The sequence below is a fragment of the Lagopus muta genome, chromosome 7, assembly GCF_023343835.1.
Source record: "Lagopus muta isolate bLagMut1 chromosome 7, bLagMut1 primary, whole genome shotgun sequence".
Taxonomy (NCBI): domain Eukaryota; kingdom Metazoa; phylum Chordata; class Aves; order Galliformes; family Phasianidae; genus Lagopus; species Lagopus muta.
The window spans coordinates 10707765-10733798 of NC_064439.1; the positions used below are offsets into that span (position 1 = coordinate 10707765).

Here is a 26034-nt window from a genome sequence, read left to right on the forward strand (position 1 = left end):
TTAAAGGGAAAGAGGTTAATGATCATGATGTATTTAAAATTTCTCACATTTCTCATATTTCATTTTTTGAAACATAGGAAAAAAATTCTGGGTTACCAGATAAAATTCCTGGATCCCACAGGCAATCATGTCACAGAAAGGATTCAGATCCTATACAACACTGTCTTGTTAATGAACATCTTTACTAATGTTAATGGGAATAGCTACTACCTATTTGCATTTACACACTACTTAAAGATCTTAAAGTATTCTTTCATATAATATGCCCATTTTTTATTACAGGAATATTGGATTTAAATGACTTGCCTAGGGTTTCACAGCAAGCCAGCAGCAGAATAATTCTTAGAGCTCCTAGTGCTTTGCAATAAATCCTGGACATTAACAACTCCCTTCAGAAAGGGAGCTTTGTGGTGGTAGATCACCTACTGGTGCTGGTGGATCAAACCTTTTATGAGAGTAGAAACAAACCAAGAAATTACATGAGCCCATGTAATGCTTCTCAGTATCTGTAAATCCTGGCTTCCTTTGAACCTAGAAAATTGTCAGAAGTCTGTGTAATGCTAAGATAGCCTTTGGCATAGGACCAACTATGAAATTTTTATGTGCAAAGTATGTAGCTCAGGTCTGTATTTTCTGTATGAATATAACTGTAATCTCTACATTTATCCCAGGAAAACTTCCGAGCTTTCACTATTCCCTATATTTTAGAGGCTTATTTAGAAAAAGAAAAAAAAGAATGCAAAACAAAAAGTAAGCCTATACTAAACAAAAATTCTTAACTTTTCTAGAGGCAGAAATTCTATTCTAGAATTGCAAAATTTGTTCTAACAAAGACACGTATCCTGTCATTGCTCTTTCCTCTGGATGGTGCTGTCCTCAGCAAAAATTAACTGTAAAAGGAAGACATGGGATATCCCTTTTACAGGGACTTCTATCTGTCAAGAAAGAGTCAGCATTGCAAAATGACTTGCTTTTTCTGCGTGTATCAATGTTATCATTCTCTAGCAAATGGGAACATCGACATTTCACCCTGCTTTCTGCCCTCTCATGTATGCCTCGCATGGAAAGGGCTGGCAAATTCTGCCCAATGATTTTGGGATACGATTTTTAAGCTTTTGCTTTTGTCAGATAGCTGTTTCTATGAGAAAATAGCTATTTCATTGCACAGCTTTTGCTATAATGTCAGAGGAGCCATCTGATAGAACAATAACAGCTATAGCAATACTGATCGCACTAATTGAATGAGCTCTTCCAACGTGGTGGTGGCTACACAGGAGCTCTCACCTGTGGCAAATGGTGACATTTACTCCTGCTGGGAATGTGGCTGGGCAGCCGAATGTTAAAGAGAGCCTGCAGTGCGGCCTGTGCTGCTTGGCCCTTAGCCAGCTTCTTGCTGCGTCCTGAGCCTTCAAATGTTCTCCCGTCTACTCGCACTGCCATCACAAAACTCTTGATGTGCTGCTTCTCCACGGTCTCCGACAGGCAGACGTACCGCAGGCCTGAGCGCAGCTCATTTAGCAGCACCACTGGGTTCTTCTCACTCTCTGCTTTGCATGCCATCTTGTGTCTGTTCTGCTTACCGTGGCCCATTAAGTCCAACGTGTGGCAGAGTAAGCGCCCATGTCGATAAGCGGTGGAAAGCAACTCGTTATTAACTGGGTTATAGACCGAAAAGTCCTCACTGTGTGTGGATGGTTCGAACTCCTTGAACAGAGTATCTGGGAAGTCTGCCTGATCAGAAGTGAAGTCCGTGGATGGGTTAATGCAGTTCCCCATGGCGAAGTGAGCTTGGCAGGCATTGGGGAACTGAACAAATGACTTCAGAGCTAGCTCTGCAGCGCGCATTTTGGCTTTCTTTTTTGTGGGTCCTGTGCCTTCAAACGTAAGTCCATTTACTTCCACTGCAACAGCAAAGACTGGAGCGTGCACTGGGCCTGTCTGGGAAACCATTTTGTATTGTAAACCAGGTTTAAGTTCATGCAGCTGGACCAGAGCATTCTTTGGTGTCACTGACCATGATACTTTCTTCCAGATGAGTTGGAGTTTGCAGAAATGGCCATTATTTCCATCCTCTAAGGGCCTTTTTCTCTTACTACTAGGTGTTCCCCCTCTTGGCCTCTCATTGGACGATATTGGATGATCCTCCAGGTTGCCAATGTTTCGATTTTCCTTCACTTCCGCACTGCTGGTACCTGTCAGTAAAGAAAGATCAAATCTTGCATTACAGTTGTCATCAGAGCAGTTGACATCAGGTTTGGGGCTGGCAAAATATCCAAAAAAGAAAAAAGAAGTTAATGATAGATATCTTTGCTTTTCCTGTTTGTTTTTGTTGTCATTTTCCTCCTCAAAAAGTGCTTTACTTGTTATAGCATAGATTTTCTGCATATTCTGAATGATTACTTGTCCCTAAATCCTACTTCTATTAGTCTATAGCCTCCTGTTTTAAAAAGATTATGTCATTCAAAGATGAAATATAAGTGATGCCTTGTGACTTAAATAAAAAGCTGTATTCACACTGGATAATTACTAGTAGAAAGTGAATAGTTTGCAAAGCTCCCTGAGGCTGAGATTGTTTTCCATAATCCATGTGGGTGAATGCTTATGAACACATTATTAGAAATCAGAAATGATTCACAAATGATTCGCAAATAGAAAAATGGGCAAATGCATTGAATAATTTATTTGCTATCAATACTTTGACCAGTTGTACTCAACCCATAGGCTCTTTTGTTGCTAACATCACAAATCCAGCCTTTCTTGCATTTGAAACCATAATTTAGTCTGGGCTCAGATTTTGATTTAATAAGAAGTGAAAGTCTTTCCATCAAGTTCAATTGCAGATACTCTTAGCTCCCACATCAGCAACAAACAATTTTGCAAAAAAAAAAGTAGGTAAATCTGAATCAGACTATGAGAAGCCAGAGCATCATGACAGGAATGATTACTGATGTAAAGGATGATCTATGTCAAGGAAAGTGATGGGAGAGGGAGACTGCCAGGAAGCACTACTGTGATGGGGGAAGGGAATGAAACGACCATGATAGCTGTGGAGGGAGCACTCTGCTGCTGTTGAGCCAGTGAATCACACTTTGCTCCCAACTACACTTGTTCAATGCCTGTGCTGCAAGGCAGAGCTCTTTGCTACAGCAGATGTATGACTTGAGAACAGAGATTCATTTCACTGATGTCCCGAATGACACAAAAAATGTGCTAATACTTAAATAATTATCCTATAACATTTCTGTAGTTTCTGATGATTTTGTTTAAATGTATTGCATCTTGGATGCAGCCCCCAGCCCTGCAGTGACTTGCTTGTGGCAGATACCAAATTGGGGAAGTAAACAAGACCTTAATCAGCCCTTGAAGCAGCCCATCCCTGGAGCGATGCACCTGATCCCTTTCAGAGCAAAGCACTGTCTGCCTGCCTGCTGCATTCCATCTAGCAGTGCTTATGGAACCCTATCCATGTTTTGTTACTGTCAGACGTGATCTTGCCACCTTTGCAGGCTGCGTTAGTCCCAAGCACAGGGAAGGTCTATGTGGTCTTACAGAGAGGGCAGAGAATCATCTTCCAAACTGCTACAGGGCCATAGCTTTGTTAGCCTCTACCCTTTTCTGCAAACTGGCTGCAAGGATTTGACTGGTGAGCAGTTGGCTGTGCCTCCAGGAGCTTCTGCTGGAGCAGTATGTGTGCTGCAGCCCAGTCCTGTGCTGACATCATGAGAGCATGCAGGGAATTATACGAAACCAAGCATCCTAATTAAAAACTTCCTTTAATATCCTGATGAGCTGCACTTGCATCAGAATACTTTTTCTCATCAGAACGATAATGCTGCTCTCATGTGAGTTGTTTCAAAAAGAGCATCTCGCCGCTTGCATCTGAGTAAAAATTCTGATGAGACTGCACATGGGGCATCCCATCTGTATGGCTAAGGCTTTTGGTTCACTCTCATGGAAACCCTTCAGCGAACGCCAATCTTCCAGCCTGCATATGTTTCACTGATGTTATTTGCTGAGCTCTGTACGTGTGAGAGGTGCTTTGCTGAGGCAGAACACGGACTGACAAATTAAGGTCTTCAGTGACTACAGTGACTAGTTAATTTTTACTTTGTAAAGCTAATGGGAGAGAATGAAGACAGGTGAGGAAAGAAAGAAAAAGAAATACAGAGTAGAAAAAGGAAAGCTTCATCACTTGGCATTCACCTGTATAAAATTTGACATCTTTAAACCAGCCTAACTGGAAATAAGACATTTAAAAGGTCAGGTTAAGTAAGACACAAGGATAACGTGGTCTTTTCTTGTTGAGTTCACAACTCTATTTATGGAAGCTGTGATCTGAGGGGAAGGAGGCCAACTTTAACTTTGCTCTGTTTGTCTTGGCAGTGACTTTGGCCAGCCATTTTCCACTGGGACTTCCTCACGTTTTCATTCCATTCAAAATAGATTTTTACTTTTTTTAAATTTCTTTTTTATTTTTTTAAATTTTTTATTTTGACTCAGACACACTTTTATTTTGTTTTGTTCGTTTTAAGGAAACAGATTTGCTTTTATATTTCAAACATCCTCTCTCCTCTTACCCACAGGGTTTTACAGACCCAGAAATGGCACATTATGATATAGACAGAAAGTGTGGAAAGAAAGATAGTACGTGCTTCACACTGTATTCATGGTTGAAAAGAATTTGTATTGATTATGCACCACAGAATAGGAAAGCTCAAGGGTTATTTGTATTAGTAATTTGTATAGTATCTTTTGCAGCTATTTTTTTTTCCTTTCATAGTCAGAGTACCATAAAGCATCGTCCCTTAATCACTCTCACTAACACTTGATTAACTAAACATATGGGATATAAAATAAACATTACTTGAATTTGGTCCATGAAATTCTCTAGCGCAGTGTTCAGCCACCACAGTTCTCTCTGATGTAGTGAAAAAAAATGCAGTGATTCAAGTTTAAAACTTGAAGACATCAAGCACGCAAATAGATGGACACAAAGGTGGGTGTGTGTGAAAGTGAAATGTCTGTATTTATGATCTGCTTTTGCCTAGTCACAGTGGCAGAAATCCATGCAAGTGTCCTTACAGCCACTTGGATATCTAGAGACCCTACCCTGAATGACTGGGATGTAGCTGACTTCTTCATAGACTTCAGTGCAAGCTGCAGCAGGCCAGAAGTCAACATGTCACGGAAAACAGAGGCAGCTTCAAAAAGCTTGTAAGCCTGATGGACTTGCGTGATATCTGACAGCAGCCGGACAATGTGAAATTACTTTATACTTTCAGGTATCTTTGAAATAGAAGGTCTTTGAAATGTGCCTTTTATGAGACCTCTGTGTAGTAGACATGAGATTATTTCTCTAATGGTGGCATTCTATTGTGAAAATCAGACAAAGCAGGCAAATGACACCAAACTACATAAGATAAATACTGTAAGCAGATGTAATAGAACAATCACAAGCTATTTTAGAAATGAAGAGCACTAAAAGGAAAGGGGTAAGTCAGAGGATGCACACAGCAAAGATGCAAAACTGTGGATCATTTTCAGCTCTGTTAGCTCTTATCTCCTGTAATATCTTTGCTCTTCGGTTCCCCAAACACATTCTCTACATTTGGAAGAAATGATAATCAAATATGTCTCTCCTATGATGAAAGGTAGGAGAATAATAAAATTGTAAGGCGCCAGAGTTAAGAAAAAGGAGAAAGAAAAATATTACTTTTTTTTTTTTTTGCAACAATTTCTAGTCTATAGTGTAATATTTCTAAAAAAAATTATGAACTGTCATATCTGCTCAGTAACTTTATTCATTGATTTCTGCAGTATCACAAACAAGGGGAGACACTGCAGACTTGTACTGGCTTCAATAATTGAATGGGAAAGAAGAAAGCAGTTAGTGAAATACATTTATTTATGCACTGTTCCTCAATCTACTGACTGTTCTTTCATGGTTTTCTTTTTTTCTTTTTGGTCATTATGCACAGTAGAGTTAACCTAGAAAGTCTGCATCATCAAGAGCTTTTCAGAACTATAATGCATCACTAATAATGACACTGCCTATGTCTCTGGGTCATAAGGGCTCTGCAGAACCACCCATCCGATACTCCACGCTACATTTGAAGAGATAATATTGTTCCTGTTGAAGGTTATTCTGCTGCCTAGCCAACTTCTAGGGAGGATGGGGAAGGAGAGGTGGTAGATGACATCTTCACTCTGGCTGGCATCTTTCAGATTGAGTCACAAGGGGCAGTACATTATTGAGAAGCTGTGATATTGAAAGAAAGACTGCAGTTTCTATAGTGTAGCGAAATTCTTGATTCCACTGATTTCTCTGATGCAGGAAGTTATTACTGTTATGAATGTTTAGCATTCACAAGGTTGCTACCAGTGCATTTTCCACAATACAGGTAGGACTTAATTTTCATTTTCCATGTTCTGCATTTTAATATCTAGCTCCTGTTTGACCTGCTTACATACAATATGTTTTTGCTGTTCATCTACATTACATTAACTGTGGAGGTTAAACAGACTGACCTCCATAATTCCTGACATTCTTGAAATTAAAAATGTTTAAATCAGAAGCAATAGGTATGAACCTGTGAGCCAGAGCCTCATACCTTTGTACAAGGTCAGCTACTACGTCAAAAGCAATGTAGGGCTATTTCTTCATGCAAGCACATGACATTTTCATACACTTACTGAATTCATAATAGAGGGTTGGGGACTTTTAGGCTGGGGATTTCTAGGTCTGTATTCTTGATTTTAGAGTAGTAGACTTGTAGCTAACAGCAGGATTCACTCCTTCCTCTCTAATATGCTAGCACACATATTCCATAAAATCCCCATGAAAGAAGTCAGCATGGTAAACCTATTTAAGAGAAACCAACCCTGATCTCGTTGTTGCAGCTGTAGCTCTCCCCAACAGCCCATAAGGCTCAGGCTGCTTAAAACAATATTGCCAGGATTTACTGGCATGCAGCAGCAATCTGTGAAGGGAAACATTACCAGTGCACAAAAGTACAGGATTTTGTTTAGTTAAACTTGGGACTGAAAAATTTTGGAAGTGCTTGCTATTGCCTTTGGCTGTTCCAGAATGAAGTTTGCCCTGAACTTTGCCCTAAGTATTAACCGAAGTAACTGAAATTCATACACCTCTAGCACAGCTCTTAACAATGTGGGAAATTACTCACATGACCTGACTGAGCTTATGCTCATACCCTCATGCACTCTGTCCAAGTTAACAAATGAGTATGTGCAGCCAACAATTTGGGCAGCTCTGAGCAGGAACACATGTAAGTACTTGTTTGCCCAAATCAGGACCAATGTTTAGTTTAGCTTTAAGCATGGGAGAGATTCAGATTCAGATGCAAGCAATAGATACAGTTTTCAAAATAAAACCAGGGGGTCTTATTCTCCTTTGTCTGCTGGTGTGAGATAGCTTGGGGCTTTTGTTGCTGGAAGAGTTTCTCACTGCATTTTTAGAGACATGGAGCTTGCTGTATCTCAAATGTGCCATCAAAAGCTTTGGGGCCTTATGCTGCCTGAAGAGGGATTTGACCAACAGGCTCAAAACTAAACAAGCTTCAAAACACTGAATCTTAGGCTGGGAGTCACCGCACATGAATTTTGCTGATTCTGAGATCCATATGCTGGGGACCATCATCAGCAGCATCTCTCTGCAGGCCCTGAGAAGAGGTATGTGCACCACATCTATTCATTTGGCACCGCAGCACAATGAGATCCACAGGAATCATACACTCCTGCCAGAGGCAGAGCCCAGATTTGTGAGCGTCTGTGTCAGGTGGTAGTCTGCATTGCTGTGGCATAGTGTGGATGGAACAATTCAAGATCAGGGCAGGCAGAGGTCTGTAGCATCATGAAAGGAAAGCAAGCAGTGAACAGGGCATGATTATTTACTGTTTCAATCAGTCCAAGCCCTGGAGACAGGAGATTTGAAGCAACAAAAGGGTGTACTTTTTATAACACAAAAAAATCACTGAACTGCTGCTCTTTGCTGTTGTTGAGACCAGAAGTATCAGCAGGCTCTGGAGAGGACTAGACAGGTCTGTTGGCGAACAAGAAATATGATGATTCAGGTGCAAAGTCTAGCTGAGTAAATTCCTTGTTGAGCACTAAAAAGATAAACTGAGGGGACAATCACCATTTAAGCATCCTTTTTCTCAGTGTATCACTAACAGCAAATGTTGAAGACAGAGTGCAGAGCTACATATCCTATTTCTAACCCTGTTACAATTTTTAAACCCTTAGCTGCCAAACACTAGGAATATATAGGGTGTTCCTTTTCTCTCATGGTCAGTGTAAAGACTGCACTGGAGACTGATGATAGCCTACCCAAAAATGCCATTCCAAAATTGCCTAGAGTCTTCAGTACATTTTTCCAGCATTAGTTTATGGGTCATAAACCACATTAGTACTGTCTGTATGCTAATAAACACCAGTTGAAAATGCGCTTGCAGTTAACCTGGTATGGCTCCCCTATTAAAGCAGGTCTAAAGGAATGTGAAACAGAACTTGGAATCCATTTCAGCTAGTGGGACTTTGCATACTTATTACTGATACAGCACAGTAAGGGCAGGGATGCTCTCAGAAAATGCACAGTTAGCAAAGATAGCCCAACCACTGCTCTACTTTGCTGGCATTCTCCTACGCTTTTGTTAAATTGTTAACACAAAATAAGTTTCTGTTTCTTCAGAGCAAATCACCGAAATGTCTAATTAGTACAGGAGTAGCTGCGTGCTATAGAAATTAATGGGATCTATACCATTATACAAGAAGTGAATGTTTGATCCAAGAGAGGCCTAGGCACAGTTTTCTTGAAAACAGTGAAATTTACTGTTTTTTCAGAAAATATCAAACCCCGTCCATGTGAGCTATTTTATAACCAGCACAGGCACGAAACAGTCTTAGCATTACAGCAGCAATAAGAAAATGGTGTTACAGTGTTTGGCTTGCACAAACTTCCTACATTACCTAAAAATAACTAAGCAGCACTTTTGGGAAACATTACGCAGGAGGTGCCTGCAGAAGCTCATCATGTGCATAATATGTTTCCAGCGTGCACTTCTCATATCTCTTCCTAAAAATGTAGCCTCCCTGGGACCAGTTCTGAAGGATTTTCAAGATTTTTTCACCTTTCCTAAGATATGCAAAAAAACTGCCATTCCCTGAGCAGCAGTACAGAGTGATCCTCAGCAGCAGAAATCTGAGGGCTTTGCTCCTTCAAAAGCTATTCCACTTTGTGCTGCATCACGACCAAACTGTGGCAGATTAGCAACAGCAGGGAAAAAAAAAACAACATTCCTCCCACCCACTGCCTTTAATAGGGCAACATATCAGTGTGTGTCTGGCTGGGAAAAGAATCCATCTGGTAGGTGATACTAAGCTCAGGGAGTTGTTCACTTGTTTCAGAAAGCTTCCAACCCCTTTATTTATTTATTTGTGAATGATTCGAGTTATGTTTCAATAAGCAGGGCTGGATAACACATGATAATTGCTTCTGGATGATAAATGGAGGGCTCACTGAGGGCTGTCCAGCCCTAGCAGCACATTCCTGTGCTGGCAGGTGTTTTGAAGACCTCTCATCTCCTCCCAGCTCAGCAGTGCTTCCATCTAGCTCCACAGTCATGGTGCGAGGAATGTCAGTGCTATTTTTTGGGTGTAAGTGCCCCAGAGCTAATTTTGTATCCACAGTGCCCTGTGGCTAATTTTGTGGTTACATCTATGTAACAAACCCCATCATCCTGTCATCCCTTTCTCAAATGAATTTGGTTTCTTTTCTTTTTCTTTTTCTTTTTTTCTTTCTTCAGGTGGATGGAGAAAAGAATCTTACAAAACCTGCAGCATTTACTTTTGCAGAAGTACTTTGTAATTGTGGAAGAATAAACTGGGGGGAAAGACATAGTACAAGCATAGTTTTGGCTTTTGTAGACTGGGTAAGCAAGCAAACAAAATAAGGTAATGGAAGAAGAGAGGAGGTGAGGGAAGGGCAGTAGCTCCACAGTCCTGTGACCCTGAGTATAAACATCTCTTTTTTGTAACTCTTTTCCCTTGTATCTGTGACACACCACTTACATTTCACCATCCCTACCAAGGGAAAAGTGGGAAGGTTGGCTGAGGTTAACGTCTCCCTTACTGGAGACCAGAGAATATGTCTGCACTCAGCATCAGAGATCTTTGCATTTTACATGAGGACTGGACTTAGGGCTCTTTGGAAATCTTTCTTTTCACAACTGCCCCAACACTACAGAGCTTTTATTTCTGGACTTTGTTTGCCTATAAAAAAAAGAGGCTGCTTACTTAAATTGTCTTCATCCTCCATGGTGCTTGAACCAGGACTCAGATACTTGAAGGGTGCTATAAAGGTTGACAGTATGCTTACTTTTTCTAGAAGAAAACAAAATAAAAGACATAAATTCAGCATTTCGTCAATGTACCCTGATCTACTCCACACTTTTATTCAGTTGAAAACATCTTGGTAAGTCCATTTCCTTTCTGTTTTGCCCAACTCCACCAAAATCCATGGAATTGTAACACATTCATTACAGTTGGCACTGCAAATCCCAAATACAGATCTCTACTGACTTTTGTATACCATCATAGAGTCATTAAGTTGGAAAGACCATTAAGATCATAGAGTCTGACCATCAATCCATGCCTGACTGCTCTAGACCATGTCCCTGCCTGCCACATCTACCCTTCTCATCATGCATCTCATAAACCTCTCCAGGGATGGTGACTCCACCACCTTCCTGGGCAGCCTGTTCCAATACTTCACCACTCTTTCTGAGAAATTTTTTTTCCTAATATCCAACTTGAATCTCCCCGGTACAACAAAGCCATAAACTCTTGTCCAGTCACTGGTTGTCTGGGAAAACAGGCCGATCTCAACTTTTTAGGTGGTGCTTCTGGTTGTGCTTCCTAGCAATGTATCTCAAGTGCTGCCTTCCTGCAGACCAGACCCTGGCCAGGAAGGAGCTGGGGATGTGGGAGGTGTGAATAAGGGTTGGGAAAGGGGCAGGAAGGTGGGAGCTGGAGGTAGGCAGCTCTGAGAGTCAGGAACTCTGCTGAGTGAGACCATAAGCTCACCCACTCTTGTTTCCCTTGACTGAATTTGAACCAGAGAGAATGGACACAAGAGATGGCACAAGGGACCACAATGGATTCTAATTCTTCTAGAATTTGTTGATTTTGTATTTGAAAAACTTTTTATGGTGTGACACAGGAAACTATTGTCCAAACTACAAGAATCTTGTTTGACATCCTTATTCACGTTCAATTTAACCGTATTTTTTTTTTTAATCTGCATTTTTTGTTTATGCTGATGATAGTAGGTGTATTTCCCCTGTCTTGGACAATATTTATCTGCTTAAAAAGTCTTAGTGAGGGGAAGAGGATTTAATTTTTTCTAATTTAAGAGTGTCTTCTGTCAAGTCACGCGGGACAAATTATTTGCATTGGAAACTTTCTTTGTCATTGAGAAAGTATTTCTTTGAATTTCATTGAATTATGTTTTGTCTAATATGTTCTTTTCTCAGGCAGCCACTGATCTGGAAGGCTTTCTGGCTGAAGAGCTCTTAAACATTTTCTATTTCAGCAATACATCCGTTAGTTTTTCAGCTTGGTTATTCCTACATTTGCAATTAATCCTTGCTCTTGTTAAAGACTGTTATCAGAATCCATCAAAAAATTACTGCAGAAGTTTGCCCTTAGCTAGGAAATATTACAACTCTACTTTATTATGAGAAGGCACAGAAAAAACTGACTGTTCTTTGTTAAGTAAATACAATAAGCAGAATACAAGATTGCCTGAAGAAAACCTTTTTCTGTCCAGAAACCTTTCAGCCCAGACTAATATATAATTAGAGCACAAATTAGCCTCCTTGAATTGCAATTTCATTAAGAGATTGTAATGATGTCACGAACCGAAAGAATGAAGCTATTTATGAATGCTTTAGCCAAAAGATTTTCCTAAGTGAATACTTTGACACTTTTTGCTAAGGCTTTGCTCCTTGAGAAATGCAGTATCTCTGTAAGATGCTGTCTCTGTGCATGTTAGACTGTTGAGTTGTGATCAGGATTAAGGCTGTTATTCTCTCCATAACTTCTTAACCAGTTTCTGTCATTGAAATGAGAAGAAATATGTAATCTTTGATAAGAAGAACACTTCAGATAAACTTAGGACCAGAGCAGTCCCTAACTTCAGCATCAGCAGTGACTGTTTGTCTTAGATATCAAAATGCAATGAACTGAAGTGTACTCCTCCTGTGCCTGACTGCTTGTGGATGTCAGACATTGACTCTCAAGACACTGGATGGTACACACAAACTTAAAGGTCCTCCACTGAGAAAATACTCTCATTTCTCATAGAGAGATGATCCATTAAGCAATGAGAACAGGAGTTTCTTAATGAGGTTGCTAATATCTACCAAAATCAATCAAAAAGTAAAACTGTAAAATTTTATCATAGAATCATAGAATGGCTTGTGTTGGAAGAGGCCTTTATGATCATCTGCCTCCAACTGTGGAGCTGCCATGTGCATGGTTGCCATCCACAAGATCAGGCTTCCCGAGGCTCCACACAACCTGGCCTCCAGCACCTCTACTGGGCAGCCTCTTCCAGGGCATCACCACCCTCTAGCAAAAACATCTAATCTAAATATCCCCTCTTTCAGTTTAAAACTGTTTTGTACCATACCATTATTGGATATCTTTCACCAGCCATGAAGTAGACCAGTTTTATAGTATGACTATAAACCCTATCAAATTATTTTCCTTTTTGTTTTGGGGGGCCTTTTAGCCACCTTAAGCTTTTGTTGTTTCTGCTTAGCACCTGTCCCCAAAGACTTTGTTTGTGCCTTCACTTTCTGTGGCAGAGATCTCAGATAGCAAAATTTACTGCGCTCCTAGAGCAGCAATGGATGGGTTCACATCAACCAAACTCAGGCAGGCTCTAATAACAAGATATCTTTCAATCAATACAGACAATAAAAATTAGAAATTAATATTTCAATCCATTGGTTGAACAATGGAAGATTTAGTGTGCGTCTGGAAGGAGGAGGAGGAGGAGGAGAAAAACCTCAGTATGCACACAGCAAAGGTGAATTATGGAGCCTGTGGAGGTGGGGAAGATAGATGACAGGATAATTAGAAGTAGGTGTTTACAGGGAATCAATCTGGCTAGATATATACCACAATGATGGTGTACTTCCATCTTTTGCATGTTATTGCCTATTACCACATATGCACTACAGAACACTGCTTTAGCTTTATTGTCATTGGTGAAATTTGGTGTTATCTTTGTTTAACATTTTAGAACAATATTAACTGAATTGTGTATTCACCCTTTACAGTTTGTATATATTTTAAAGTGCATCACTATTAGTCTTTGCCAATTGGATGAAATATTATGAATAAAATTAAAGGATATCTTTCTTTGGACACAAAAGTGTCACACAGTTCCTCAGATAAATACCTTTAAATTAAGACTCCTTTTTTTTTTTTTTTACTTATTCTCCTCCTATGATTTTTTTTTTTTTCTTCCCAAAAGGAAGCAAAACAAAATGTAAAGGCCCAAATTTCAAGCTGTAATTTTTACTTATAACTGTAAACATTCTTTGTATTTGTCAAAGGAAGTTTTTCAAAGGTCAGGAGAGAGGTAAACAAGACATTTCAAACACTCTTTTCTCCAGAAAAACAGAATATATAACTCTACGTTTATGAGAAGCAATACAAGGAGACATTACTGATTGCATTATCATTGAACCGACAGCCTCAAATGGCAGGAAGGAGCTATTTCCTGAAGGCCTACAAAGGCACAAATAATTCTGTATTTACAATGGAAATTGAGAGACAAAAAAGCAGGTAGTATTGGGATTTATTTCTAGCCATGCTGGAATGCTAACACAGGACAGTAATGCCATATTTTGTAGCATATTCCTGATAAAAACATCCTTGCAAGTGATGCCAACTGGAACTCAAAATCAAAATCACCATTACTCCATATGAGAAGCCCATTATAGGAAGAAACATCACTCTCCACTGTTTTGGGACAGAAAAGGATTTGAATTCAAGCTTCCTCAGTATGTATTTTCCAACACTGGTAAATACTTACTTAAAAAATTAAAATAAACACAGTTTTGACAGTAGCTATGTCATGTAATCATATAAACAAATTAAAACATCAGCCAATATTTTTTGGACAAGAGAAAACAATTTCATCTGAATGGTTCAGCAAAGCTTGGCATACAAAGCAGCCAAGTTTCCACTAAAATCTGCTCTTACTGTAAAGCAGCTCCTGCCCTGTGGTTGCAGTTAGAAGGCTGGTCATAGGTTCTCTAAATACACATTTGTTGTACAGACAAGAATACACAAATACAGCTATAAACAGCTTTTGTGCCCTTCGTACCTATCAGCGTTTACAGTGTATCAGACAATACAACTTGATCATCACACATACTGAGGTTCTTTCACTCTCAATCACATGAATAAAAGCAATGGGAATGGCAGGAGTTCAACACTTTTAAAAATCAGTCCGTATACATGTTGGACAAATTGTTTGGCTTTAAGAAGAGCAGACCGACTGGGGTCATAACAGCAGTCTTCCAAGTCATAAAAAGCTGCTTCACAGAAGAATGGAATGGACTGCATTCCATGTGCATTAACACAACTAGAAGTAATGGACTTAAATTGCACCAAGGAGAATTCACTTTAGACATTAAAAACCTTTGTAACAGCAAGGACAGTGCAGCAGTGGAATAGGCAGTCTAGTGGGGCTGTTGAGGAGCTGTTATTGCAGAAGGGCTGAAGGAAGATGGTTGGCACCTGCTGGGTGTTGTCATTGGGCTGATATCATCTTTACAGCCTCTCCTATCCCTTTGGTCCCCAGTGGAAAGACTTGTCCTGGCTTTTTCAAAAAGCAAGTTTTAGTTCAAATTTGGAAAAGTGCGTGGTATGTGTTAATATTAGCTAATCACTGAGCAGAAGTATGTGGCATGCTCTTTTGCTTGGCAGCTAATGAGCACTATTAATAATTGTGTTTTAAAATGCAACTTCTGAACACGAGAAGGATTTGACAGATGGCTAGCAGTTGTTTGCCAGATCAGTGTTAGCAATGTTTTGTGAATTAGTTTAATTCTCATATTTTAATTGATTACCATAAGCTTCTTTATTTGTCAGAGGTTTCTTTAATAGTGTTATTCTAAAAACACAATGTGGATATTATAAACCAGTCCTAAATAATTCACTTGGTTTTTATGGAGTATGAAATTACCAAGGACAGGTCAAGGGTCAACTCTGATGTAATAATGCAGAACTTATTGGAAAAAGCTCATTTGATTTCTCTAAAGTGGCATCTGCAGCTATTCAAACAGTTGCATTTTTACAGGCACGTTAGCCTTGCTTTATTTTGAAAGGAGAGAAATAGGGAGGGAAGAGAGCCTGCACATCAGGAGATGGTTTTCTGCCTTCTTGATATCCTAGGCAGTTGGGCTGACGGTGATTGACAGCAAATGGGATTTCTTTACAGAGAAGAAGAATGTGATAAATTTTGTGGGAAAAATAACGACATCTTTAAGCCACAGCACTTACTGAGAGAGGCTCACAGCCTCCTAAATTATGGCTTGTACAGCCACCATGCTGCATCATTTAGTTTAAGCAGCCAGTTTCCAGATAGGGATTTACTTTCTTGATGTCAAAACCAACCTGTACAGATGAATTTGAGAAACAGCCATCCAGACAGGAATTAGTGAGTGTGAAGAGCTGTAACATCATTGCCCAAGTACTTTTGGCTGAACAGACAAGTGGGAAGGCTCTTTGTGATGCAAATGACCACAATGGTGCCAGAGTGACTGGGATGACCATCTCAGTCCATCTCCTCTATTTGTGGTGAAATTTTAAATGTAGATGCTTTACATACTTTCAAGTGGTTCATGTTTCTTAGCAGACATGGCAGCAAACTTGGCATGGTAGTGTCAACTTTGGCATGGTTGTGTCAGTTTTGGCATGACTGTGTGCCAGGAGTTTGTTATGGGTGCAGGAGTTCATTTTTGTGCCTTACATTGCACCAGACGAATTCAAGCCTGCATTTATCTGCAAGAGGCTAGTAGCACGTGCCAATGCCTCCTTGGTTTTCTTTTTGTTCTTATTCCTACGGAAGGAGGATTGCAGGTGAGGTCTTGCTGGCATCACGGGCTCTTGAGAGCCATCAGGTAAAACAGCTGGAGCACTGCATCCAACTGAGCAGCCCAAGGGTAAAAAAAAAAAAAAAGAAGAAAAGCCTGTGTACTGAAGGATAGAAATAAGTTAAATAGTGTGGGACTGTTCCCATCTGAAGCTATGCTGCTTGGGGTCCCTGAGAGTGTGGCCTCTGAGGTGGACAGTTACTAACGATTTACTTTTTATAACTGGTTTTCAATCCAAGGCATTTGCTGCGATATCCCATAGTAGCCCACATGGGAACAGGAAGGAAAGCTTTTCTTCAAGGCAGCAGAGGAATGTGCTGAGAGAAAAATCTTCTGGCTGAATGGGATTTTTGTCTGGAACATTTTTCTTAAAACAGGAAGGCAAGGAAATATTCAAATTAAGTCTAACTTTTTAAAAGAAAAAAGAGGTATTAAACATTATGCCTTTAGTTTTCTGCTTTTCATCAGAGAACTGAAATGAAGACGTGAGAAACCAGAACACTTTTTTTTTTTTTTTCCTTTCCTTTCTTTTCTTTTTCTTTTTTTTTTTTTTTCCTGCCTGAAAATCAAAGAGAAGGGAAAAAACAGGGAACATTGGGATAGTCAGTGTTTCAGGGTAAGGCTGGTGGCTGCAGGAGGCTGGTTGCTTTTTGAGTTAAAAGAGAGAGGTGTGAACCCAGAGCCATGGAGGCTTCCTCTGAAGTGGAGCAACAAGCTGCTTAGTATGATACACACTCACACACAGAAAACACCTGCACCTGTGCTTCCCCTGGAAGCCAATCGTGACCTGCCAAGAGCAGGGATCTGCCCTAAATAGATTTACTTCCTGCCTTCATTATTAATTTATCTAGTTCTTGGAGCAGGAAATATATCTCTGCTCTATCAATATTCAAAATGGGGTCCTCATTCAATACAAGAGCTCTGAAACACCAGTATGTTAAATGATATCAATGTAGGGCATTACAATATTTCGCGGAACACCAATTGTGAAGCATCTGGGCTCAGAGTGTTGGTAACAGAACAAATCCTCCTATCTCCATGCTTCCTATTCTAACTGCTTGTTGACCTAGCATTTCTATCCTTGAAAAGCTTTGGGGGAAGCTATGAGAGATTATTTGCTGGTGATGACTCAGCCCCTAACACAGTTCATGTCCCATGCTCTGGCCACTCAGTTCCACACATTCCAGCAGTGCCTCTGCATACGGCCTTTCTCACTTATTCTGAGGTCAAAATAATTTCTGTCTATCACTTTGGAAGCAGAAAGAGTCATCAACAAATCTGGAACTGTGATTTGTATGGATCCATAGAATACAGCTTGTGATATAGGATCTGTGCTCTGGCATGTGTTTAATTGATCACAATATGGGCCTTAGCCAGTATTTGCAGCATTTAAGGCATTATTTCTTTGCACAGTAGCTTGTTTTGCAGCTCTCTGTCCCGCTTTCTCAGGATGAAAATGATAGGCTTTAGGTGCAGTTTCACCACATAAATGTAAATAAGCATTTGAGCAGACAAATCTCAGTGACTGTACTTCAGCATTCCTTAACAGCCTACTCCCAATTCCTTTACAATGGAAGACCATTTACAGAATGAAACACTCTGTGTGGTGATATATTAGTTTCTTATTACTTCTTGTAAAGAGCACAGTAAGTAAAAACACGAGGTGGTTGATGGATTTTATATAAGAAAGGCAGCGTGTACGTGTGTTGTTCTCTATTAGATTCCCCAAAAGACAATCTGAAATCTCATTCAGCCTTGTAAAGTTAGATCTAAAATTGTTTAATTTTGTTTCAGGAGTGTTCTTCTCTCTTGATGCCTTGCTTGAGGATACACAGAGATAAAAACTCTTGAGTTATTATCAGTTTAGGTGAATCTTCGTCTGTGTGTGGAGCGTGCTATATTAAGTATTTTCTAAGCAATCTGACTGTGGCTTGAAGATGGCAGTTTAAAATCACATCTTCCCAAGTTTCTTATGCCGTCTGAACATCCATTTTGGAAATACTTTTATTTTGCCTTCCATAAGCTGCAACAGGCTTTTTCCCCATATTTTTTTTTTGGATGTCATCACTTTAGAAAACAGGAGAAGCACAAGAGAGGATGACTGTATAAAGCCACCAATGCTCAGCTCTCTGTGCCGATGTCCTGCAATGGACAGCATAAAAATGCCCATTGGATTTATTAGACACATAATAAAACTGCATAATTGACATTACCTATGACTATGTGATTGTATGCCAGCTGCATATCAAATAGTATTAACAAAAAGCAAAAGTACTTTTTCAGTCATGTGGGAAACTAATTTGGCTGGAATTAAAATAAGTGGGATAATTTCTCTAATTTCTTATGTCTACATACAAGTGTTCATTACTTAAGGATTCGTGGCTAAACTTGGATAGAAAACTATATGAAGTGCAGTTTGGCTTATGGGATGTTTATTCATCAGTAATTTAAATACTTCTGTCTCTTCTACATCTGCAATAACACATGTTTAATGTGAATTCTGCTCTGATTTATCCTTTATAATATGAGGTAGTCTTCTGTCAATCAATATGTTAGCGGGCAGAAAATTAACGGTACTGCTATTAGAATTTAGAGATACTATTACTGAGAAATGTGCACATACTGAGAGCCAACAATTCTTTCCAGGTACTATAAGAGGACTGAACTTTACAGAGGTTTCTCAGGCAAGATGTTACGGATAAAAGTCATGTCTGCTAATCGAGCCAGTTATTTAAGCATTTAAAAACTTAAATTCCCATTTGATCCTGTGGGAGCTGAGACAGATAGAAAGAGTAGGGGGCTGCCCCAGGGCTGTCCCAGGTGTTGCTGATATTACAGTGCCATTTACTACAACACAGCTGCTCCATTTTCACCTTTTAAAGCATGAGGCTTAAATATTTATTGAGCTTTCCATCACAACTGGCAGAGTCTGAAAGTTTCAGGTTCATCGTTATTTGATTAGTATTTTCTTCTTACCATTTTAATCTTTCTTGAATCAGAACACAAGTTACTTCAAATTTGTCCTTCAATTAAGAGTTGTGACAAAGGAAAAGTTGGCTAAAGCTTTACAAAGGAAGCTAAGTTTTCAGAGTGATGCAAAGGAAACTTGACACCTGACTCCCATCAACAATAATAATGGGGGCTATGCATCTAACTCTTTCTGCATTGTGCTGACATTGTACCCTTGAATGTTAGTACAGTCCAATAATTCTCCAAAGATGAGGCAGCTTATTTTCTCTGCCATTGCTGCTTTGTTGGCATTTTTATGGCATTCCCAGAAGTACTACCTGTCAGAGTTAGTACTTCCAAGGATGGCATTGCTTTGGGGTGATTGAGGATTGATGTAATTAAAGAGAAGGCAGTCTACTGTTTGCCCGTGGGTGTTTTATATCAAGCATTTCAGTGCACAGCTACGATTGATGATTTAAATGATGGCAAAGTTGGACTGCTCTGTATGTACAACAGTGGCTTGAGCCAGGGGTTCAGAGATATGGAAGTCTTGTATTTTAGACTTCTCAGAATTCTGAGAATGCTGTAGAAAAGGAGTTTTCTGGGAAAAATGCAGCCTCCTTACATACAATTTAATATAATCACTGAAAACGTCCAAAAGTCTAGTCACAGAAAGGAACTAGTGCTAGTCACAGCCAGGGACAAGAAAGATTGCGATTTGGGAATTATTTAGAGAGGAAAATGGAAAAAACAGTATACAATATTATACCACTGAATGCATCAATTCAGTATGGACTTCTTGTCTTCTATAGTGGGCTTATCCAGTTAAGTTTACAACACTTCTGTACATAACAACATATGGAGCTGTAGGCTTTCTTTATAGTCAATGAAGACTTAGTTAACACAGCCTATGACATTAGACATTTTCCTAAAGAAAGTATGTATAAGTCCTGTTTTGTGACTTGAACCTGTTGAGAGCTATGTGAAATATTAGACATCATTATCTACTCATCTACTCCTTTATAAACTGGTGAAGTGCTAAAATCGCACAGCAAAGCTGCTTTTTCACTGTGCAGAAAGTCTGGTAAGGACAGTGTGGGAGCATAAAAGAGCTCTTTGTGCAGAAAGAAGCAGCAGCTTATTCTTCTCTTCCCTTCTGTAATGTCCATAAACTCCAATTACATTTATAACTTTGCATTAAATTAAATATGTTATTTTACACAAGCACTTAAGAAGCCTACTAACTATCCAATAACAGTTTTCTTTATTCCCTTGTTAGCAGCTGCCATGGTGGCAGGACTCACACAAGAGCAGAAGTGATTTAGTGCATTGATTTGCAGTTGGCACAGCCCTTTGTTCTCAAAAAGAAGTGATTAGCTTAGCAGGAAAGTGCCATTTACTTTTTATCACATTTCTTCTCTGCTCATCTCCCTTCAGTGGCTGCCAAAAGGAACAGCACAGAACCGTAACCTTCTGAGCACGTTGCTTACTGTCTTCAAATCCAAATTCTGCAATTCTGAGGACTGGTATTACTGGATGGCGCTGCAGCATCGATACATAAGCTAGGGTTGCTGCTTTGACATGCTGTAAATAGGTCCCAGCGAGCTCTTTCAGGCTGTTTCAACACAAGATAAACCCTGACTATGACAATACCGAATGTGACAAATAGTCCCACCTAAACCAGGATTTTTGGTGTTATTATTATTTTTTTCCTACCATTTACTGGGAAATCTGATAGGACACTGAGGTGAAAAGTCTAGCTGGGAAGATTTCTCCTGAGTATGTCACTTTTACTTCATGGACTGACCCTAGGTCTTGCCTTTTAACACACAACTTTTGAGGCCTGCATATACACTTCTGCACCTCTGATCTTCTGTGTATTGAAGCTGCTGGGAAAACTCCTGATTCACCAGTTAAAAGTAAAGATTTTTGGCAGCACATAATGACTAGCAGCTGCAATAAAAAACAGTGGGAGTCATTGAATTAGCAATTATTTTCCCTTGAAGACCAATTCATAACAGAAGTTCAGTTTGCTTTGGATAAGACTCCATAATTTCATGGGTCAGATCCTCAGCTGGAGTGAATTTGTGTAGCTTTATTGAAGTTCACAAGCACACCTGATGTTGTATCAGCTTAGGTCAGAGGAATAACACTGATTCAAATCAGTTAAGAATCTGATCTGATAAACTTATCTATTGCTATTCAGTCTTGTTAGTTTGCCACAATTCTGATGCAACCTGGTCAAAAGTCCCATGAATTCAAAGCTGCTCAGCAGTGTTAAATATTTCCAAGTCTGTCTTTACTGAAAAATAAGAAGAAAAAATAGGAGTGGGTGGGAGGCTGAAAACAATGGCTCAGAGTTATTTCTGGAAACAAGGATAAAAAGATGAATAAGGGAGAGAGAATTTCCTTCCTACTTTTAGCTGAAATTACTCTTAATAGTATTAATCCTTTTGGACTCTTTACAGTCAACAGAGATGAAGAGGCTAATCCCTGATTCTTCTACACTAGAGCCTCCATTAGTTCAACTAAATAGCTGGTGCAGAACCAGAGAGAAAGAAGTACATCAACATTTACCTTCCCTTCTCCTTTGATCTCAGCAAGAGATTATAAAACAGCTCCCATGCTCTCTTCTTCCATTTTACAATGCAAAAGAAATCCGAAACCTTCTTCCCCATGGCACAAGAAATCCTGGTGAGGAGAGGACTCCTTTACTAGAAAATGTATATAGCTCACACTCTTCAAATGTATCTAATTCCATTAGTTATGTGAATTCAGATCTTTTTTCTCTCTTACAAGCCATCTTTCACTCTTTCCACAACAACAAAGAAAATCCTCTTTTCTGGTAAAGCTGAAGTTTTTTTGAACTGCATTAATTCAAAAGACCAGACTATCTGACAGAGCTAACAAGCTCCTTACTAACTACGGATACACTGTTAGGAGAACGTGATGCCTACAGTCCTCTCCTAAATGACCACAAAATAAAAGCTACCTCTTTATAGAAATTAAACTGCTGCAGAAGTGGGTATACTCACAGTCAGCAGCACCTTATTCATTTAGTCCTATACCTGTTTTGATCTGCAAACTCTAATTAACATGACTTGAATTTTAGAGTCATAGAATCATAATCATCAAGGTTGGAAAAGACCACTAAGAACATCTGGTCCAAATGTAAGCCCTTCATCACCATACTACTAACCATGTCCCTCAGCTCCACACTTACGCTTTTCTTGAAAACCTCCAGGAATGCTGACCCCAGCACCTCCCTGGGCAGCCCATTCCAGTACCTGACCACTCTTTCTGAGAAGGAATTTTTCTTGATATCTAACGAGAACCCTTCCTGGCACAACTAAAAGCCATTATCTTTCATCTTATCACTGTAACCTGGGAGAAGAGGCCAATCCCCACCTTGCTAAAACCTCCGTTCAGGTAGTTGCAGAGAGTGGTAAGATCTTCCCTGAGCCTCGTTTTCCCCAGACTGAACAATCCTTTGCTCTTATACTCCTTGAAAGATATTAGTACTCCTAGGGCAGGAACTGACTTCCCTGGGGCAGAGACTGACATGGGACCTGTTTTGGGGAGGCCCCATGGGGCTGGAGAGGTCAGAGAGGCTCCTTGGTGCCCTCAGTTCTGATAAATCAGCAAACTTTATAACACTGTTTGTCTATCTGCACACAAAATTTCTCTTCTGAGTAAAATTTAATGTTCCTCTCTCAGTATTTAACCTTTAAATTAGACCAATGAGTATTCAATGTAGTTTAAATAATAACAAATGCTTAACAGTAATCCTGCTCTTCCACACTGCCAATTATGTCAGGCATTAATCCATCTAAAGTACCAGTTTTTGCAGTAAACAGATGCTTAGCAACCATTCTTGCCATGGCCTTGCTTGGCTTCCAAACCTGTAGACTGAAATATGCCAGGTTCTTACACACAGCAAAGACACTGTGAGGCATCATTGTGTGGCTTTTCCTATGGCCACTTCCAGCAAAGTATGCGTATATCTCATCAACATCAAGCACAGCCTCACTGCTGATAGCTGACAGCAGTACTCTGCACCAAACATCTGTGAGTAGTCACTGCTGGTCACTTCACCATGTGCAGATGGCTTCTTTGTCATGACATTAAATGCAAAATAATTTAGCAAAATAATTATTACACTCTTCGTTCTTCAAAGCAAGAATCAAATGGTGCACTGATTTGATCAGTTTTGAAGTATTCTTGATCAGATCCTTAATCCTGAATATGGCAACGTATTCAAAGTTACTGGGATCATATCTGTAGTGGCTTGGCTAAAGACCAGGACGCTGGAACTGTATTTATTAACTTTTCCAAGTTTGGGACTATTGAGAACGTGCAGGATCATTTCTGCTGATAAAGTTGAAACACCTTGGCCTTGACTAAGCTTCAAGGGATAGGTTTGTTAATATATACGTTAACAAAAGAGAATGGGAGGAAGAGGAATAAGGTAGCAAACTGTCTACAGAAGTACCCACACAGTAAATCTCCAGTGAACGGAGTTTTAGGTAAGAAAGTTCATCAAGCTGGTTTCTCCTAATTTGATTCTAGACTTTATAGATGATTTTCAGAAAAAATCTAATTGTCTAATGCTGATGACTTAAATGCAAACAATCCTATCATTCATTTACTCAGCTCAGAGGGACAAAACTTTGGAGCTATCTGTAACCATTGCTGCTTCCAGAAATGACTTACTAGCAAAAAATGAACTTGTCCAATTCAAAAGGAAATAGGGAACAAAACTATATCTTTCCCAAAAAGGGATGAGAACATAAAGTCGTGTTCCATGTGGCCCTGACACTGTAAGGTGATTCAGGCTGTAGACCAAAGCCTGTGTCACTGATACATATAGAACTTGGAATCTGTCTGCTTCATATCTACTGTTGAGAGAGTGATTTGTACATGGTAATTTGCTCCGTGGTTTTAAGATTTTTTCCTGTTTGTATCAGAATTTGATTTTTCCAGATACATTTGTCAGTAGCAGTTGTTCAAAAGCACTTTGTAAACATATTTCAACCCATGCAAACTATTTGTTTTGACTGTTCACTACTCATGCTGTGTAACCAGCCACCTAAGGCAAACTGCAGCTTTCCATTGCTTTTGCAGATGACTGATCTCTGGAGTCCCCTGAATTGTTTGCAGATCTCTACTATAATCTATCTTCAGTCACCCAATAAGGTTACCAAAAGCTATTTCTCAGTCACGTAACAGGGGTCACTCTCTGTTGACTCTAACAGATAAGCTTACTGTCCTGACAGCAACGAAAAGAAATGATGGAGTGCACTAGCATATGCACAAAGTAAGTTGAAGAATGGATGTTTTTATGATTCTTTATTATCCATATATTTATAATGTAAAGCACATTTCCAGAAATCTCTGTAAAATATAATAAAAATACAAATGCTGTCTTGCAGAGTTCATTATGGAAAATAAGTACAATAAATCTCCTAATATAAATGTATTAATTTTAATGTTCTGTTCATGACACCACCTATCTCTAACCTTGCTTATGAAGAGATCTGGAGATCTAGACAGCATGGCTACATCCCCAGTTTGAATCCGTTGCTAAGTTATGTTAGTATGGTTTTTACCATGTAATAAGAAGTGAATTTTCTGCTCTTGATAATGGCTGCAGACCTGCTTTCTTAGTGAATATAACCAGACAACCTCTCGAGACCAAACGATAACAAATCCTTTGATTACATGAGTCTTTCTTCTGGTCAGATTGGCACTTAGTACTGCAGTGGCAGAAGCTAGGTAAGATGAGCCTTGACCTGACTGACCTGACTTGTAATAACTACCAGTTCCTGGTTGTTGAAAGAAGACTGGTGGATTGGTACAGAAGTAACACTGCATTCATCTCAGGGTCCTCTCTGGAACCCAGATGCTCTTTCTATGGTTAGTTGGGCATTTAGGAATGAATTTGCAGAAGAAATCTGACTGCTAATGATGTATCTGCCGGCAAAGATGCAGCAGTGTTCAGAGTGCTATGGAACAGGGTCCTTGAATGTGTGTTATTCACTGTAGCTCCATGTATTGTCTGTCTTGGGCAGAAGGGACCACAAAATAGTAGAGTTCTCTATTCTTGATGAAGTCAGGAGGGGTACAGGCAAATCTGCTACTTTGGACTTCTGGAGGTTTCTCTTGTTTCTCAAGAAGAAAGCCTTAAAGGCGCAGGAGCAGGCTATCCCCCTGCTCTGTAACATGAGGAAACAGAGAATAAGACTGACATGGATGAACAAGGAGCGTTTCCTGAGGCTCCAGGAGAAAAGGAGAGCCTGCCTCCTGTGGAAGAAGGGATGGGCAACTTGGAGAGAGCATAAAGAAGTTCCCACAGTTCAGGTGGAAACAGAAACCTACTACTTCACCTGGACTGTCACAAGTCCATGCAGCCAGATGGGATACACCCATGGGTGCTGAGGGAGCCAGTGAAGGTGATAGCCAAACCACTTTCCACCAACTATCAGCATTCCATGTCAGCCAGAGAGGTCCCAGAAGACTGGAGGCTCGCCAATATGACTCCCATCTACGGCAAGCCTTGTAAGGAGAATCTGGGAAACTACAGGCCTGTAAGTCTGAGATCAGTGCCAGAAAAGATTATGGAGCAGAACATCTTTACCAAGATCACATGGTATGTGTGGGACAACTGGAGGATCAGGCTCAGTCAGCATGGGTTCATGAAAGGCAGGTCCTGCTTGACCAACCTGATCTCCTTCAATGATTGAGTAACACACCTGGTGGGTGAGGGAAAAGCTGTTGATGTAGTCTGCTTAGACTTTAGCAAAGGCTTTGACGCTGTCTCCCACAGAATTCTCCCAGAGAAGCTGGCAGCCTGTGGCTAGGACAGATGTACTCTTTGCTAGGTAAAGAACTG

General features: G+C 39.9%; 1 protein-coding gene across 2 annotated transcripts in view; it reads right to left on the minus strand.

Moving 5' to 3' along the window:
• The window catches only part of ADARB2 (adenosine deaminase RNA specific B2 (inactive)), a 296845-nt gene that overhangs the window by 92787 nt on the left and 178024 nt on the right, over nt 1-26034 (minus strand). Inside the window, exons 2-3 of one of the 2 annotated variants that reach the window (XM_048950584.1) lie at nt 10312-10398; nt 1285-2192 (exon numbers count right to left, since the gene is read on the minus strand). In XM_048950584.1, the coding sequence (XP_048806541.1) occupies nt 1285-2192; nt 10312-10398 (995 nt within the window). The remainder of the gene's footprint in view (nt 1-1284; nt 2193-10311; nt 10399-26034) is intronic. The other variant, XM_048950585.1, reaches the window with a different exon arrangement.